The sequence below is a fragment of the Chinchilla lanigera genome, unplaced genomic scaffold, assembly GCF_000276665.1.
Source record: "Chinchilla lanigera isolate Chin_1 unplaced genomic scaffold, ChiLan1.0 scaffold00122, whole genome shotgun sequence".
Lineage (NCBI taxonomy): Eukaryota > Metazoa > Chordata > Mammalia > Rodentia > Chinchillidae > Chinchilla > Chinchilla lanigera.
Genome location: NW_004955523.1, coordinates 148,265 through 164,153, shown reverse-complemented (window position 1 = coordinate 164,153; position 15,889 = coordinate 148,265). Strand labels below are relative to the sequence as shown.

The 15,889-nt window shown below is 50.5% G+C and overlaps 1 protein-coding gene across 1 annotated transcript in view; it reads left to right on the top strand.

Annotated features, from left to right (window-relative positions):
- Positions 1 to 15,889, top strand: part of Jdp2 (Jun dimerization protein 2) — a gene marked incomplete at its 5' end in the record, with an annotated part of 29,224 nt that overhangs the window by 5,616 nt on the left and 7,719 nt on the right. Inside the window, 1 exon segment of the mRNA XM_013507179.1 lies at positions 15,558 to 15,662. Coding sequence (XP_013362633.1) covers positions 15,558 to 15,662 — 105 coding nt within the window.

Below are 15,889 nucleotides of genomic sequence, written 5' to 3'. Positions count from 1 at the left end.
CGTGAGCTCACTTTATAGCCCAGGCTAGTGTCGAACTTGTGATGATCCACTTGCTTCAGCCTCCCCAGTGCTGGGATTACAGGCGTGCACCACCACACCGGGCTCTGTTTTCTAATTCTTACCTTGTTGTTATTCCATAGCTTTTCTATTTCTGAATTTAAATGTCTTTGGGCAGAAAAACAAGGAAACAGGATAAAAATCAAACTAGCTCTTCCCAAACTTGGCTGATCATCAAACTAGCTTGGGAAACTTATTAAAAATTTAGATTTCCAGACTGTGTTCCAGGCCACTGCCATCAGAATCTTTGTAGGTACAGTTTAGGGAATCTAGGTATCTGCTTAGCAGGCTCAGAAACTAGTGAGATGCTTTTGGGAAGTGACTTCCCAACTTCTCCAGGGCCTTTTAGACTATTCCAAGGGTCTTCAGTGGAGGGTGAGTTGTAATCTGTGGGTCACAGGGGACTCAGAAGGTGGCTTACTCTGAGCCAGAGGTGATCTCCCCACAGTTTGTTCATAAAAGAGACTATGATGCTCATCCGCATTTTAGCCTGAGCGTAAAAAGTTGCCCCAGACCAGATGATGTGCTGGGTAAGCGCTGGCTTAAGCTTGCTTGTGTTTTAGCGACTTGAAGCATAAAGGCAGCCCACTGACATTATTTTTAGCAAGCCTTGCATAATTGGTTTTAACTTGTGGCTCTTTGGAATAGCATTGGCCTTCTTCCCCCTAGCTCTGATGCAGTATTTGTCTTCCTTGGTTGGCAGAAAGATCCAATGTGTCCTTTCTTGAAACAGGGTCTCCCAACTTTTGTCCTTAAGTCCTGATTTCCTACTTTGGCCCCACCACTTTGTTAGCATGTTTCTGAAAGTGGTTGGCTTTCTGGCTGGTAAAGAATTACATCTGAGGAAGAGTGATTGATAGTGATTGGCAGTAGTGAGTGTGTTTGACGTTGGCTCTTTTGATACGCAGTGTTGTTTGATACCACAACCTGAGCATTCAAGAGAGTCCTAGAGCTTTTATTGTAGAGGCTTGGTCATACTTGCTGCTGTCCTAGCATGAGGTCCCTTGGAGAGATGGCATGTGGAATGTAGCTGGACAGCGTGTTCTTAGCAAAAGTCACTTTGGAAAGTTCCTATTTCACCAGGGATACAGCTCAGCAACACAGCGCCTGCCTGGCAAGTGTGAAGTTGTGAGTTTGAGTCTCGGTACCAAAAAAAAAAGAAAGTTCCTACTGCTTTCCCTTAGACGTTCTATTTTAAGATGGGGTAAAATAATACCTACCTCTCAGAGTTGCTATGATAATGAAATGAATTAATGCAGGTAAAGCTTTCACATGCTACATAGTGACCAGACACACACATAAGGTGGACTGTGACCCACTTTTCAAATATGACCATTATCCGCATTTTTATAATTGATTCAGGTACTTTCTCCTTGGGCTTCCATTTCCTGGAGGGACCCCCGTGCCTGGAAGTGCTGGGCAGCCTGTGTTCAGAGGTGCCCCGTTGTTGTGGGAGCAGGGCACCATTCCGGCCTAACCTGAGGGGCTGCTTCCTTGTTCTGGGTTTGAATTTAAGCATCTGGTTTAAAGTTCTGGCTCTGTCACACATGCCTGACATGACCTTGGCAGAGTCAGTTGGTTCTTCAGAGCATCAGTACCCTCAGTATAGAGGAAGGAATCTAAAACTCATACAGTTGCACCATGAAGACACTGTGTGCAAAGACGACCGTGTGTAGCTCATCATCCCTGTTAGTTACCTTTACAGAAACTGGTGCATTTGCAGCGAATCATGTAACCCAACAGCGCCGGTGTTAGGGCATTCTGAGCCTGTGGCCTGGGATTTGGGAAAGCAAGCCAACTTGCCTGTTTCTGGTTGTTTATGCAGTTTAGATGCAGCTAGAGTTTCTGCTGTCAGCAGATGCTGTGAGGGGAAGGCCCTCCAGCCATCTCTTGCCCCTGGGCTGCTTTGTGTGGCCCCTTATCTTGTTCCTGTGGTGTTCATGTCATTGCTGGAGCCTGTCAGCCACTAGGTTTTTAGCACCCCTAGGAAGTGGCCTTTTCACTCAGTGCTGGTCGCCTTGCTTTAGTGTCCCCAAGTCCACTGGCCATGTGGACTTGTAGTTGGGAAACTGAGCCCTCTCTGAGGTGAGGCTTTCCTTGCTGAATAACGTGAGAACACTGAAATCTCCCTCCCCTCTACTGTGCCTAAAAGGCACAAAGCAGCTGGCCCAAAAGGATAGCAGGAAGACCTAGAGGGAAATTTGGACAGATACAGACAGGGTGTAGAGGCGCTGGGAACGAGGTCCCGGGGCTCCTCTGGGGTGAGCCGTTCTTCAAGGTTGTGCACTTCCTGTCACGTGCTGTGCCCTGTCCTTTGGCTTCCGGGCCCTTCACTAAGCACAGTGCTTATGCATGCTCTTGACAAGCATTGATGATGCATGCTGATTGGCAAGCCCCTCACTGCTTGTCCCCGTAGCCCTTTTCCCTGCTTCACGTGCCAAAAAACAAAGACCCTGGGCTCTTGGGAAACAATGCCAGTTCAAAGCAAGTTCAAAGCATTGCATTGGAATAGTTTGGCTCTGGGCAGGTCACTAGATGTTTGAGCTTTCATATCCTCCCTTGTGAAAATGAAGAAAAATATAAAAACATGTAAATATGAGTATTTGGAGGTTTTTTAGTTCTGTGGGAAAACTGCCTGGTCAGCAGTGAAGAAGAAGGATGGATAGTTGGCTCTCAAACATGAGATAAGAGAATGAAAACTAAATTGTATTTTACACTTGGCTACCAAATCTCAAGTAATCCAAGAGCAGCTTGGAAGCTAGGGTGGGTGAAGGGCTCCACAAAATGGGACCTCACCTCCCACCCTTCTGGTCAGTGTAGAGCAGGCCTGCTTTTCCAGGTAAAGTCGTGAGAGATGAGGTGAGTAGCTGACCTGGGGTGCAAAGCACACTGGGCTAGTCAGTGCCACTTCAGATAAAGGTCTGGGGAGACGTTTGAGTGGGGAGCTAGAATGAGACAGCCTGGGTGCAGATTCTAGATTATAAGTAAGAAGTTAAACTGAGGGAAGTTCAAATACTCTTCAGGTCTTCCCTTGACTGGCTTGATAACTGGAGCTTGTATTTATAAATTTGATATTTCACACACCAACACTGACTGATTTTATACTTGAAGGAAAACGAGGTTGCCTCCCACCTCTGAAATGATTTTCTTTTAAATAGGAGGAGATAAACTCCTACCTCGAACTAAATGTAAAAATGAACCCTAAATGAATCAAAAACCTAAATTTAGCTGGGTGTGGTGGCGCACACCTGTAATCCCAGCACTCGGGAGGCTGAGGCAGGAGGACCACTGCGAGTTCAAGGCCAGCCTGAGCTACAAAGTGAGCTCAAGATCAGTCTGAACTGAATAGTGAGACCCTGTCTCAAAAAGACCAAAAAAAAAAAACCAAAAAAACAACAACAACAACAAAAAACCCCTAAATTTAGTAGCTAAAATGATAAAACTCTTAAGACAAAAACAGCTGTAAATCTTTGTGACCCTGGCTTAGACAATGGTTTCATTGATGTGACCCCCGCAACACACCAAAACACAAGCAACCAAAAAAGGTATAGATTAGACATCATCAAAATTAAAAGTTTTTGTGCACCAAAAGACACAGAGTGTAAAAAAAAGTCCACAGAATGAGAGAAAATCTTTGCAAATCAAAGATCTAATAAGGAACTTGTATTTAGAATATATAAAGAATGATTTTAACTGAATAATGAAAAGATAACATAGTTTGGAAGTGGGCAAAGTATCTCAGTGTACATTTATTTAAAGAAAATGTACGAATGGCTGGTGACCACAATCATCAATTATATTGGCCCTCAAGGAAATGCAAACCAAAGCCACACTGAGGTACTACTTCATACCTACTGTGTGACTATAATAATAAAAAGGATAAAGCCAGGGTTGTGAGAGTGTCAAGGGGCTGTGATCATGAACTATCAGTGAGACTGTTACTGGTACAGCCACTTTGGGAAACGGTCGGCCGTTGCTCAGAAGGCTAAAAGTAGAGTCACCACATGATCCAGCAGTTCCATACACATGCATGCACACACATCCAATAGAAAGGAAAATGTGGTCACACAGAAGTATGTGCATGAACATTCATAGCAGCAGTATTCATCATAGTTGCAAGGTGGAAATAAGTCAGGTGTGCCTCAGTGGATAAACAACATGTGATATATCCATACAATGGAATATAAGTGGTTTGTAAAGAGAATACTAATACATGCCGCAGTGTGTATGAAACTTGAAGTGTCATGAGTGACAGAAACCAGTCACAGAGCACACGTTACATGACTCCATATACATAGGGTGTGCAGAATAGCAAATCTGCAGAGGTCGGAAGTAGAACTGGTCCTCTGCTGGCCTAGGGCTAGGGAGATGGGAGGAATGAGGGTGATGACTGAGGCTTTGGGTTTCTTTGGGGGATGATAAAAATGTTTTAAAATTGATCCTGGTGGTAGTTGCACAATTCTGTGAATATATTAAAAGTTGCTGAATTGTCTGTTTCACTGGGCAAACTGTATGATGCATGTGAATTTTATCTCAATAAAACTGTTTTTAAGATGGGGAAGCATAACATCTGCCACAGGGAAATGGGGAGGATTAGAAGGGATAATGTAGCAAATCACTCAGTGTATAGAGGTGCTCCAGAATTGGGAGCTGCGATTGTTAAATCCCGCTCTTAGACCAGCAGCAATGAGGAAGCCAGGATCCGTCTAGGGTCATTTTCTTACCTTTCCTTTTTGCTGCTGTCGTCATCCAGAAGCAAGGAGTAGGTTCTGACAGCTTTGGGTGCAGGACTGCAGGGGAACAGTGTCCCTAACTGGCTGCTGTTCGTTAGGACCCCTGGAGAGCCTTCTGAGTCAATGGGTCTGTGTGGGCCAGCATGGGGCTCTAACCTGGACAAGCCCAGGGCTTTAAGGGAATTTGGGCATCTGTGTGACTAACCCAGACAACGAACTTTGAGCCTTTTAAACCTCTTTTCTAGATATCGTCTTCTCTGATCTGTTCTAACAACTACGTTAAGTCACTTGCCAAGGCTGTTTGTTTGTGTGTGTGTTTGTTTGTTGAGACAGGGTTTCACTCTGTAGTTCATCCTGGTCACTATATAGCCCAGGCTGGCCTTGAGTTTGTGGCAGTCCTCCTGCCTCAGTCTCCCAAGTGCTAGGATTACAGACGTACACCACCACGCTTGGCTCCAGGGCCACATTTTTAAAGCCTTATTTTATCTATTCCATTTAAAAGACAACAAGATCCACACACGTGCACATACCTATTGTTTATGAAATGTAACACCTTGGAGAGCACCACCAAGATGACATCTAGTGCCAGGTTGCTCTATTTTGCATGATTTCAGAACAGAGCCTTTCCTGTTACTTGTGTTTAACTGATTCGCATTATGAGAGCAAGGCAGCTGATGAAGCATTGTCCATAACCTGCCCACCTACCTCTGCATCTCTACTTAGCTGCTTGCCTGTCCACCACTTGTAACAAACTATTGACTTTTCCTGTCTAAGGAAAACAAGATAGGAATAATTTGGGTGCTGAGGCTGTCAGAAACCTGCAAATGTCCCACTTAACCTGTAAGTTAAAAGTTTTATATTAATCAAAATACATCTTATTGTTTTCACTGAATGACTATAGTAAGTATATAACACATTATAAACCCTTGAATAAAATTCTTCCTTTATGTAATATTTAATATTTTGTATCATTGGAATAAGAGCCTTTTGCTCCTAGGCAGCTTAGCAAATTAATGAGACCCTCTCTCTGAGTAAAAAATGAGATGTCGTTCAGTGACAAGGACCTGGGTTGAAACCCCAGTAACACACACACACACCAGTCTGAAATCCACTGGTATATATTGGTGCTCCTCAAAGTGGGGCCCACAGGGCAATGACACCAGCATGCAGGGCTTGTTAGAGGTGTAGATTCTTGGGTCTTGCCCTAAACCTACCAAAGTAGGGTGCAGGATTTCTAGTCCTAGACTGAAGCTGACCATGGAGCCCAGAAATCCATGCTACTCTGTGTTCTCCAGGGGATGTGGGTGCTTTCTGAATGTTTAGATGGCATGATTGTGTACCCCACTCTGACTGGCAAAGGACCTGTGAGAATTGTCACAAGGGTCTAAAGCCACATTTTTCTTCAACCCTCTCTGCTTTCAGCCACTGAGAAGTCCTTAATGTGTGTGGGACCCGAGTCTTTGCAAGGCATGGGCTGCTGTCTGAATCAGTAAACACCTCAGTGATTCTGAACTGATTATTTCCAGGTTGGAGCTCCTGCCGTAGCTTTGCCAGTGACCACACCCTAAGGACTTCCAAATTAAATAGACTGCTGTGTTGTCAATGGCTGTTTCTTTATTGTTTTAGGAGAGTGAGTCAGATAGACTCAGAATAGAATCAGATAGAATCAGGAATCAGATTCCTGATTCTGTAGGAACCCACATTTGCTATTGATGACCCGGAGTTCTCAGCTGTTCTGGTCTATGAACTAGGAGCTGCTCTGCGCCTGTAGTGAGAGGGAACTCTCCCCTGCCTTATCTGTCCTGGGGTGGCCAAGCCCTTCTTTACTACCTCTTTGAACTGTGATCTGAATCCTCACATGTATCACTCATGGTGAAATCACCCCTTCATCTTCCAGGCCAGGTAACCCTGCTTGGCCCTGCCACATCAGTGAGATTTTTAGCTGGCGTTCAGTACCTTCTGTGAAGAGGCTGCCTTTCGGCTGGGTGATGTGTCTGTTCTCTGTGCCTTGTGACTGAACAAAATTGGCTGCAATCCAGTGCACACCCTGCATACAGATCCAACAGAACTGCCTTGGTGGAGAACAATTAAGCAAGGGCCTTGTTTCTCACCTTCATGATGAAAAACAAATGACTTCTGAAGGATTTAATAGGACACCACTTGAAATGGTCTTCTACTTTAGCCAGCTCGGGGCTTTCACAACAGCCCCACTTGTCAGTATTCTGTGCGACAACTGCATTTTCATGTAATTGTACATAGAGTCATTTTTGACCCAATAAAATCTAAGCATGTTACACCATTTGCTGTACTTGTTAAAGAATTAGTTTCAACTGGATTATTAACTCTCTGAGAAGAAAATGGGGTCTTCCCTGACAGATGTATTCTGCTTCCTATCTAGTGAGAGTCTCGTGGGGGCCACTGACTCGCTCCTTTTCTCGTCTTTTGAAATGATTATCAGTAGGGTAAGAAAGTAGATTGATTGCCTAGTGGGAAACCAGGCCCCACAAAATCATAAATATGAAATGAGCTGGAAACAGACACATTTCAACAAAAGTCATCATTCTCCACATAGTTCACTGTCTCTTTTTCTCTGCAGTGTTAGGATCTCTGCCTGTGTCAGTGTGCTTTTTCCTCTGTCTCCTGGACTTTCTCACTTTCATAGTAACAGAGTTTTCTCCCCTAGTGGGAATGTCCACAGATGGATGTCACCCTGCCCAGCTGGCTCTTGCAGGCTTTATCCCAAACACAATGCTGTCTTTTCTTAGCAGTGGAAATGGGCCATTCTCCCTGGCTTTTTGAGAGAAAAGCCCTTCCCTGTTCTGTTTGTCAGACCAGCCCCATGCCTCTGCAGCCTACTGTCTATAGGTTCTCTTAACCTAGAAGCTTTTTCCTGTGGATGGGATGGGGATTGGGAGGGCCAAGGTCAGAGAAATGCTTCTTGCTGCTGAGACTCGGGGGGTGGGGGCGATAGAACAGTTGGCTTGGGAGGGCCCACTGTGGGCCCTAATGCCTGCCAGAGCTCATGCTGTCATGCTAGACTATCCGTTCACGAAGAAGGCAGCCCTGCTGCTTCCTGGAAAGTGGTGGCTTTCTGGCCAGTCCTGCCACTGTCCATCCCAGACTGGGCAGACTCCCTCTTGTGCTCTGAGCTGGAGCTCCTGGCTCAGTGATGCAGATGTGGCCCCCTGGCCCTTCTTCTTGCTGGAGCCTCCGCACCATTTCCTGCAGACGCAGAGAGCAGCGAGCAGCCTTGACCTCCTGTGCCTGATCCTGGCCGTGAGAGCCGAGTGGCTCACTTCGGCAGGTGGAGCCGCTGCCTCTGCCAGTTCTTGCACAGAGCCTTCACCTGGCGGCGGCTGGGCTGCTCTGAGTGGGTACCGCTCCAGTGCGTGGGTTTAGTTATACCCTGGTGCTGAGAGGCAGCTGGAGGGAAGTGGAAAAGGCACCGGGCTGGGAGTTGGAAATTCTGGTCCCCGGCTCTCTGGTCAGGCCTCCCTCTTCCCTCCCTTACCAAACACTGAGCGAGCGCTCCTGATGGCCACAAGCTCTTCCCAGTACTGAGCATGCAAAGTCAGCAGGACACAGGCCTGTTCCCGAGGGTGCCCAGGACAGTGGAGGAGACAGAAACTCCAGACCCGCCCCAGCCTCTTCCTTCACTAGCAGTTCCTCGCTTGGCTCCTGGAGGTGACTTGAGTTCACAGCCCAGCTTTAAACTGAGCATTTGTCTTGCCTTTTCTCTGTAAGCCCTGCCTGCTGTTTAGTGAAGCAGTTGAGGTCCAGAATTGGGCCCTTTGGGGAAGCAGGCCTGGCTAGAGAAGACGAGAGAGACCAACACAGAGTTTCCAACAGCTCAGCCCCGAGGGAGGGCCTGGTCGGCAGGGCCTGGCCCGTGCAGGCTGCAGGGGGTCAGCAAGGGTGCTGGACAAGGGCCCTTGGGGTTTCCTCCTCCTTCATCCTGCCCTGCTGCAGGCAGAGGAGGCCGTGGACCCAGGCTGGCTGCTGTGGCGTGGCCAAGATCTCACCCCGGGACTGTCCTGCTGTGCGGACAGTGTGAGGAGGGAGTGGGTTGGGACCACAGCCCCTGGCTGATGCAGCCTGTTTATGGGGGGAATGTCTGGTATGTTTGGCATTTGGGTGTTTACTTCCCAGGGTGCTCATGGGTCCCTGTTGTTGGAATGTGGCTTCTCCGTGTGGGCTTGGGGAGGGCTCTTATGGGCCTGACTGGTGGCTCGAGGCCCAGGGCTAGATCTGGAGACTGCCAGGCTGGCTCACCCTGCCCCTTCCCCACCCCACCTCTCCTTTTATGCTGCCTCTGCCAAAGAGGGAGGCTGAACGTGCTGCTGTGGGCCATGGCGCTGCCTCTGTGTCACCTAGCAAGGCAGGCAGGGAAGGTGACATCTGCAGAACCTTCCTGTTCCAGGCTCTGGGCTGGAACTTAATCATTGCTACCCTGTCCAGCAAGGGTCGATGCCTTCCATGTGCCAGTGAGGAAGAGAGACCACAGGACTTGCTTGGGAACACAGCTAATCTGTAGCAGAGCTTTTGGGGAACTCAGTCCTGGAAGACTCCCTGGAGCCCCATGTTGCAGGCAAGGCTGGTTCTCTCCACCCAAAACTACAGTTGTTAGTTTGAGATGAAACCCTTTATACCTCTGCCATTCTACTTAGGGTGAGATTGGGCTTTTCTCTGTTTTTGCTTGCTACCTGCTTTATTGTTCTTTTCCCTTATTGTTTTGTCCATGTGAGTTTATTTTTTTATTTCCAAGGCCATGGCTGAATGTGTTAGTTCTCTTTCTCTTTCTCTCTGTTGGTGGGGCTCACAAGATATAATTTTGAAAATGCTTATGGGATGTAAGAATCCAGGGTCGCAAAGAGCAGAAGCACTCGGCTCCGAGGGCCGGAGGGCCTGGGTGGGAAGCCTGAGCTGTCACTGAGCATCCCAGCAGCCTTGACGTCCTTAGTTCTCTTGTCTGTCAAAGTAAGGAGGACAGCAGAACTGTCCTAGATTATTTACTCAAGAAGGAAATGTTCTTGGTTTAATTAATAAATATTCATCAAAGGCCCATCCTGTGCCATGCTCAGCTTTGGAGGCGGGGGGATAGCAGTACTTAGACAGACTGAGGTATTTATGTAAGTCCATGATCTATAAATAGATTGGCATTCTCGGGGAGACTGAGGAGTGGCAGGCAGATGCACATGTGGAGAATGTAAGTGCAGTTAGTGAAAAGTACCTGGAGGAAGTAAAGCGGGAGATGCTAACGGGGCAGAGAAGATGTGGATATTTTAGACTGGGATGGTCAGCAAGGTGTTCAGCAGGAAATCCTATTAGAGAGGATAGCAGATGCAAAGCCCACGAGCAGGGAAGAACTTGGTGTCTTGTGGAAGAGGAAGGAGGTCCTGCAGCTGGAACTGAGGGGTAGACAGTATTCATGCATAGATGGTTAGAGGGACAGGTGGGGCCAGGTCTCCTCAGCCGTGTGGGCCTGCAGAGCAGCCTGGGGTTTATTCCACTGTGATGACAGTGTGGGGGGTTCTAAGCAGAGCTGCTGACTCGCATGTATCAAGGAGCGCCCTTAGGACCAGTGTGATGCTCACGCTCAGGGTGGAGGCAGCAGGAGTGGAACTGTGTGGGTGGATGGCCCACAGATGTGTATTGCAGGTAAAATCCTCAAGCCACTAAAAGCACCGTGTGAGAGGAGGGATTACACATGACTGCTGGGTTTCTTTTTGGTCGAATAACCACGTAGATGGTGGTGGTGGTGGTGGTGTTTACAAATAAGGATCACCGGAGGAGGAATGTGTTTGTGGAGAACTCTGGCAGCCCTCTAATGGCCTCCAGAGCAGACTTCCCTCTATGCACAAGTCACCCTGGGAATTAGACCACACATGGATTCCATTTCATTTGGCCTGGGGAGGGTCAGGATCTGCTTTCTCACAAGTGCTCAGGTTGGGCTGACAGGGCTGTCTGCAGACCACCCCACACCTCAAGGAGCTGAAGTATTTGACCGTGCTCACCTGGCAAGTGTAGGGACAAACTAGCTCTAGGCATGACCTTGATCCCTGTTCCTGTTTCTTGGCTGTTATTGTCACTGCTTCCTGCCTGCCAGCCCTGACAGGGAGCAGGACTGTGAGTGGGCTTGTAAGGGCCACATAGATAGAGCCATGCACTGGGTGTTTTCATCCATCTATCCGATCCATTCCTGTTGACCCCAGCTATCCTTTCAAGTGGACTGCACTACCCAGCACACCTTGCACTCTGGCTTTGGGTTGAACTTGGCCAGTGGAGGCAGCACCAGCAGGAGAGAGGTTTGGAGGTGTTCATTTTCCCACCACTCCCTGCTGGGTTGTTTGCTTTTTGTGGCTGGTGTTTAGGGGGCCCTCTGCATCCAGGCTCTGCCAATTTCCCAGTGGTTGGAATGCTCTAGACACATTGGTGCTGGGTAGGATATGCCCCCTAGGATCAGTGGAGACTACCCTCCGCTTCTGCGTTATCACCTGGCATCTTCTGGCTTCACAAGGGTGGCGCTTTGGTGACCAGAGCATCCTTTGGTGGCAAGTGGCAGAAACTTCAAACTCAGTGCAGGCCGAAGGAGTAAGTCTTAGGACAGATCCAGGAGTATGCACCATGGATACCAAGCACAGGGAGCATAGACAGGGCTCACCAGCGGTGGACTCGAGAGGACCGAGGTGGTTGCTGTGTGTGCCTTCTGCCTGTCTGCTGCCTGTCCCGCCGTGTGGCTGTGCCACAGGCCTCTGTCCATGTCGCCATGTTTCTCTGTGGCTCTTCCTCTCTGCCTTAGCGTCCCTCTACCCGTCTTTGCCTCTCTCTGTGTTCTGCATGTGTGTTTGTCTCTTCCAGGGTCAGGGCCAGGGCGAGCAAATGAAGGGTCCGGGCATGACAATAAGGAGACGCATGTTCTCTGGTGCCAACGGTGCGCTGCTGGAGCCCCCGAGTCGGGAGGGCACCCTTCGGTGTGTACCTCGCTCAGTCTCCCTGGTCCAGCCCTGGCTTCCTTCCTGTCTTGGTCTCGCTGACGCCTTCCCGCTGAGCATTTTTATCGGTCTCTCCTCATCGCTATACTGCTGCAGCCTCATCTATCTGATTCTGGGCACGTGGGTGAAGCGGTGGCCCTGCGTGTCCCCCACCATCCAGTATTTTTTTTTGAGACAGGGTCTCACTAAGTTGCCCAAGTTGGGCTCACACTTGCGATTTTCCTGCCTTAGGCCGTGTCCCCCCTCCCTCCGCCCACCCAGTGCTGGAATGACATGCATTTGCCACCATGCCTGGCTATCAGCACTTAACATCTTTCAGTCCAGTTTCAAATTCCAGAAGGATGCTGGGCCTGGTGGCGCATGCCTATAATCCCAGCACTCGGGAGGCTGAGGCAGGAGGATCACAGTGAGTTTGAGGCCAGCCTGGGCTGCATAAGTAAGTTCAAGGCCAGCCTGCACTATGTAGCAAGACCGTGTGGCAATTAAAAAAAAATTCCAGGAAGGTGAATATACCCCAGCTTAGTCACCTGTGGCCAGGGGTTGAGGCCTGAGAACACTTAATGAGGAGGAGTGATCAACACGAGGGTCCTCTTGGTTGCAGGTCCCTAGTGCAAAGGATGGCATGGGGGCGCCCATCACCAGCAACACACAGATCACTGTCTCTGAGCACTCCTGGGAATTTGGGAGAAGCAGCCAGAGCTGCTTGGGAACAGAAAAAGGCATGCTCCCCCTACACCAGCTCCCATCTCACCGTTCTTCAAATGTCTCAGTGTCAAGTGGCCTCCTCTCCAACACTGGTTCTTCCAGCTGCGTCGTGAGGAGCAGCATCCTCTCCCACTTGGGGCTCTGCCCCACTGTAGATCTCTGCACCCATGGTGTGTGGTGTAGGTGCTCTGCCGTCTCTCACCCACTCTGACCAAATGCCTTGGAGAGTTCAGGAAGCCTCAGGAAGGAGCAGGCAGCAGCCTGCACCCTGGGAATGCCAGAAGGGTCTGGATGAGGGCAGGGAGGTTCCCCCAGCGGTCCCAGTCAGGGGCATGATGGCACAGGCGTTGGCGAGAGGAGCTCGAGTAGCTGTGGGGGGTGGAGGAGGCTGGGGGCCCTGCAAACCCCTGACTTATTTCTGGTAGGGCCTCAACAGCTGTTTTCCACATTTCCTCTGGCAGCTCGGAACCAGCGGTGGGAGGGTTTCGCAGACACCTGGCCCAGTTTTAATGGGGAAGGTGTGACAAGGGGGTGGGGCGGGGCTGCATCTTGTTAGCCCAGCGGGGCATGGCTACAGGACAGGTCTGGGGATGGGTACAGAAGCTGTGATGGCTATGGAGCGGGTGCTTTAGGCCTAAGGGCACACCCTGGATTCTGTCCAGGCCTGCTTGATATTTGTGACCTGTCCTGGCTATCAGGGGCCTGTACCCCTGAATCTAGACCCTACGTTCAGCCAGTGTGCATCTAATCCCCAAGCTTTGCTGACCTCTGCAGACTAAAAGGCTGTCCTTAGAAGAAAAGGCTGCTGTGAGCTTCTGGAGGAAAGGTTATACAGATGCAAACACAGGCAGTGAATGGCTTTCAGGTAAAGAATCCCAGCATCTTTCTCTGGAACCCTTTATTCCATTCTTTCATTGGGGTAAGGTTTACTGAGCTCCCACTGAGTGCCATGCTTAGGTGCCTGTCCTCCAGAATAGGTGAGCAGACCGGGTACCCAAGGGTAGTGGCCAGTAACCATAGACTCTTACAGAAGGCAGTTGGCTCCATCTGGGGAGTCAGAGGAGCCTTCCCAGAGGAGGTGGGGTTTACTCTTAAAGGTGGAGTGGTTCCCAAGTGGAACCGGAAGGTGCTCTTGGCTGGGCTGGGACTGCAGGGCTGGCTGGAAAAGTGCCAGGCATTTGGACTGGAGGGTGAGGCAGGAGGCGCGGACTGCAGAGGCCGGGGAGCAGCCCCGCCCCCTGGCCCGGGGTCAAGCTGGCTCAGCTGATCTGGCAACTTCCTTCTAGCGCTGGTCTCTGCATCTGCCGCCAAAGCAGCTTCCCCTTGCTCTTGACTCTAGAATCAGGTCCTGTGCAGGGCTGGGGGTGCAGCCAGGTACAGGGGACAGAGGGACCCAGGGGCTGCTCAGAGGGACGCTTGAAACCCTGTGAGCCCAGCAGTGCCTGGCTGCACCCTTACTTGGCAGTTTGTGGGCAAACCCTCTTGGCCAAGGGGAGATTGCGCTGCCAGCCACTTCCTCAGTTCCTTCCCCCTGCCTGGCGTCACTGTGACCTCGGCCCACGGAGGGGTGAGGCTGAGGTTGGGCGGAATCGCTTTCAGCCAGGTTTCTATTTTCCCAGATGCAAGTCAGCCAGAGGAGCTGTCACTTCTGGTTCTGTTCCAAAGGAGGCCAGGGGGCTGGGAGGTGCTCGGGTGCGGTGGTGTCCACAAGGCACCTCTCTGGCAGCCTCTTCGAGCAAGTGTGGGGCAGGAGGAGCCCAGAGGTGGTGGAGAAGGAAGAAGCTGCTCTGCCAGGCTTGGGCCATTGCCCTCTGCTGCTCTCTGGCCCAGGCTCTGTCCTGAGCTCCTAGAGCATGCTGGGAGTGCATGGAGAGAGGTTGCTTATTTTCCTGGCCTGCAGCCCTTGGAGCTGAGACCTTGCTGCCCAAGTTATCCCCCCATCCCCTGCTCCTCTCTAGAAGTGGGAGTTGGCAAGCCCAGGGCAATCCAACAGCTTCTCGAGGGGCGTTTGACTCTGAGCTGTCCACAGCCCAGCTGGCTCTGTGTAGTCTCCAGATTTTCCTGGTAAGTAAGGGACAGCAAGAGGCACCACACTGATGTGACCCTGATGCATTAGTGTCATTGGAAACCAGCGATCAAGTGCGAGGAGATGGAAGTGGAGAAACCAGAGTTCAAATCCTGGCTTCACCATTTCCTTGTTATATGGCCTTGGACATAGACTGAGCTGTTGAGCCGTAGACTCACAATCTGTAAAATGGGATCGTAATAGCTGCTTCCTCATAAGACTTGGTTGTGAGGGTTACATGGCATGTGTTTAACGCATTTACCAAAGTGGGCAGTGAATGCCAGCTGTTATTAAAACACTAACAGCTGCCACTTGGATTCCAAGGCAGGGCTGGTGGTAGGTACTGGATTTCCACCTCCCCGTCTCTGGGCCTGTTTCATGCATGGTGAGTGCCCTCATGTCCTGTGGGAGGAGCACACCTGGAGACTCAGGAGGCCCCCGGGCTGTGTCCCCATGTCCCCCGGCACTGTCACAGCTAGCATCTTGGTGGGCGAGTAATCAGAGGCAGGGAAGGAGGTCATAGGCAAAATAGCTGGGAGACTGTTGGCAGCCTGAGGAAATAGGTTTCAAGCAGTGAGGGCTTAAAATCCCAGCAGAGGGTAAGAGGAGAGGGTGGAGGTGCTCTGAGGGATGTAAGGGTGGGGCTAGAACGGGAAACTTGTGTCTGTGCCCTAGACATTTTTAAAGGAAGTGCCGAGGAACTGCTGGCCCGGAAAATCATGCCCAGAGGACTTGCTGAGCAGAAGAACAGGCCACCCCGCCCTTGCCACCTCCTGGGAGGGGAGGTTCCCGGCTCCCTGAACTGTGGCAGAACCAGGTAGCCCTGCCCTTGTGGGACACTGGTTCTTGCTCATGATGCCCATCCACTTGGAGAAGAGCCTCTCTGCAGGCAGCAGGATGGCCGCTGTGGGCAATCACTGGCTGCTGAGATGTGGGTTGGGGAGGGGAACCGTCCCCTTTCTGTCCTTGTCTCCATGTCTGACCAGTGGCTCTGTGCCCTTGCAGCTAGATGAGGAAGAGGAACGAAGGAAAAGGCGCCGGGAGAAGAACAAAGTAGCGGCGGCCCGGTGCCGGAACAAGAAGAAGGAGCGCACGGAGTTTCTGCAGCGGGTGAGCAGGATGCGGGCCAGGAGGGGTGGGACCTGCTGGCCTTGGGTGGGACAGGTGTCCTCTGCACCAGGAGACACTGCCAGACGCTGTGGAATTGATGCCCATGCAGCCTGGGCCCCCTGCCCTCCTCTGGCACCTGATAGCCTCTCTCTAAACCCAGGCAAAACAGGCACCTGAACAGAAGGTGGGAGAAGCCAGGTGCCCGCTGCTGGGTGCTGATTGGACTG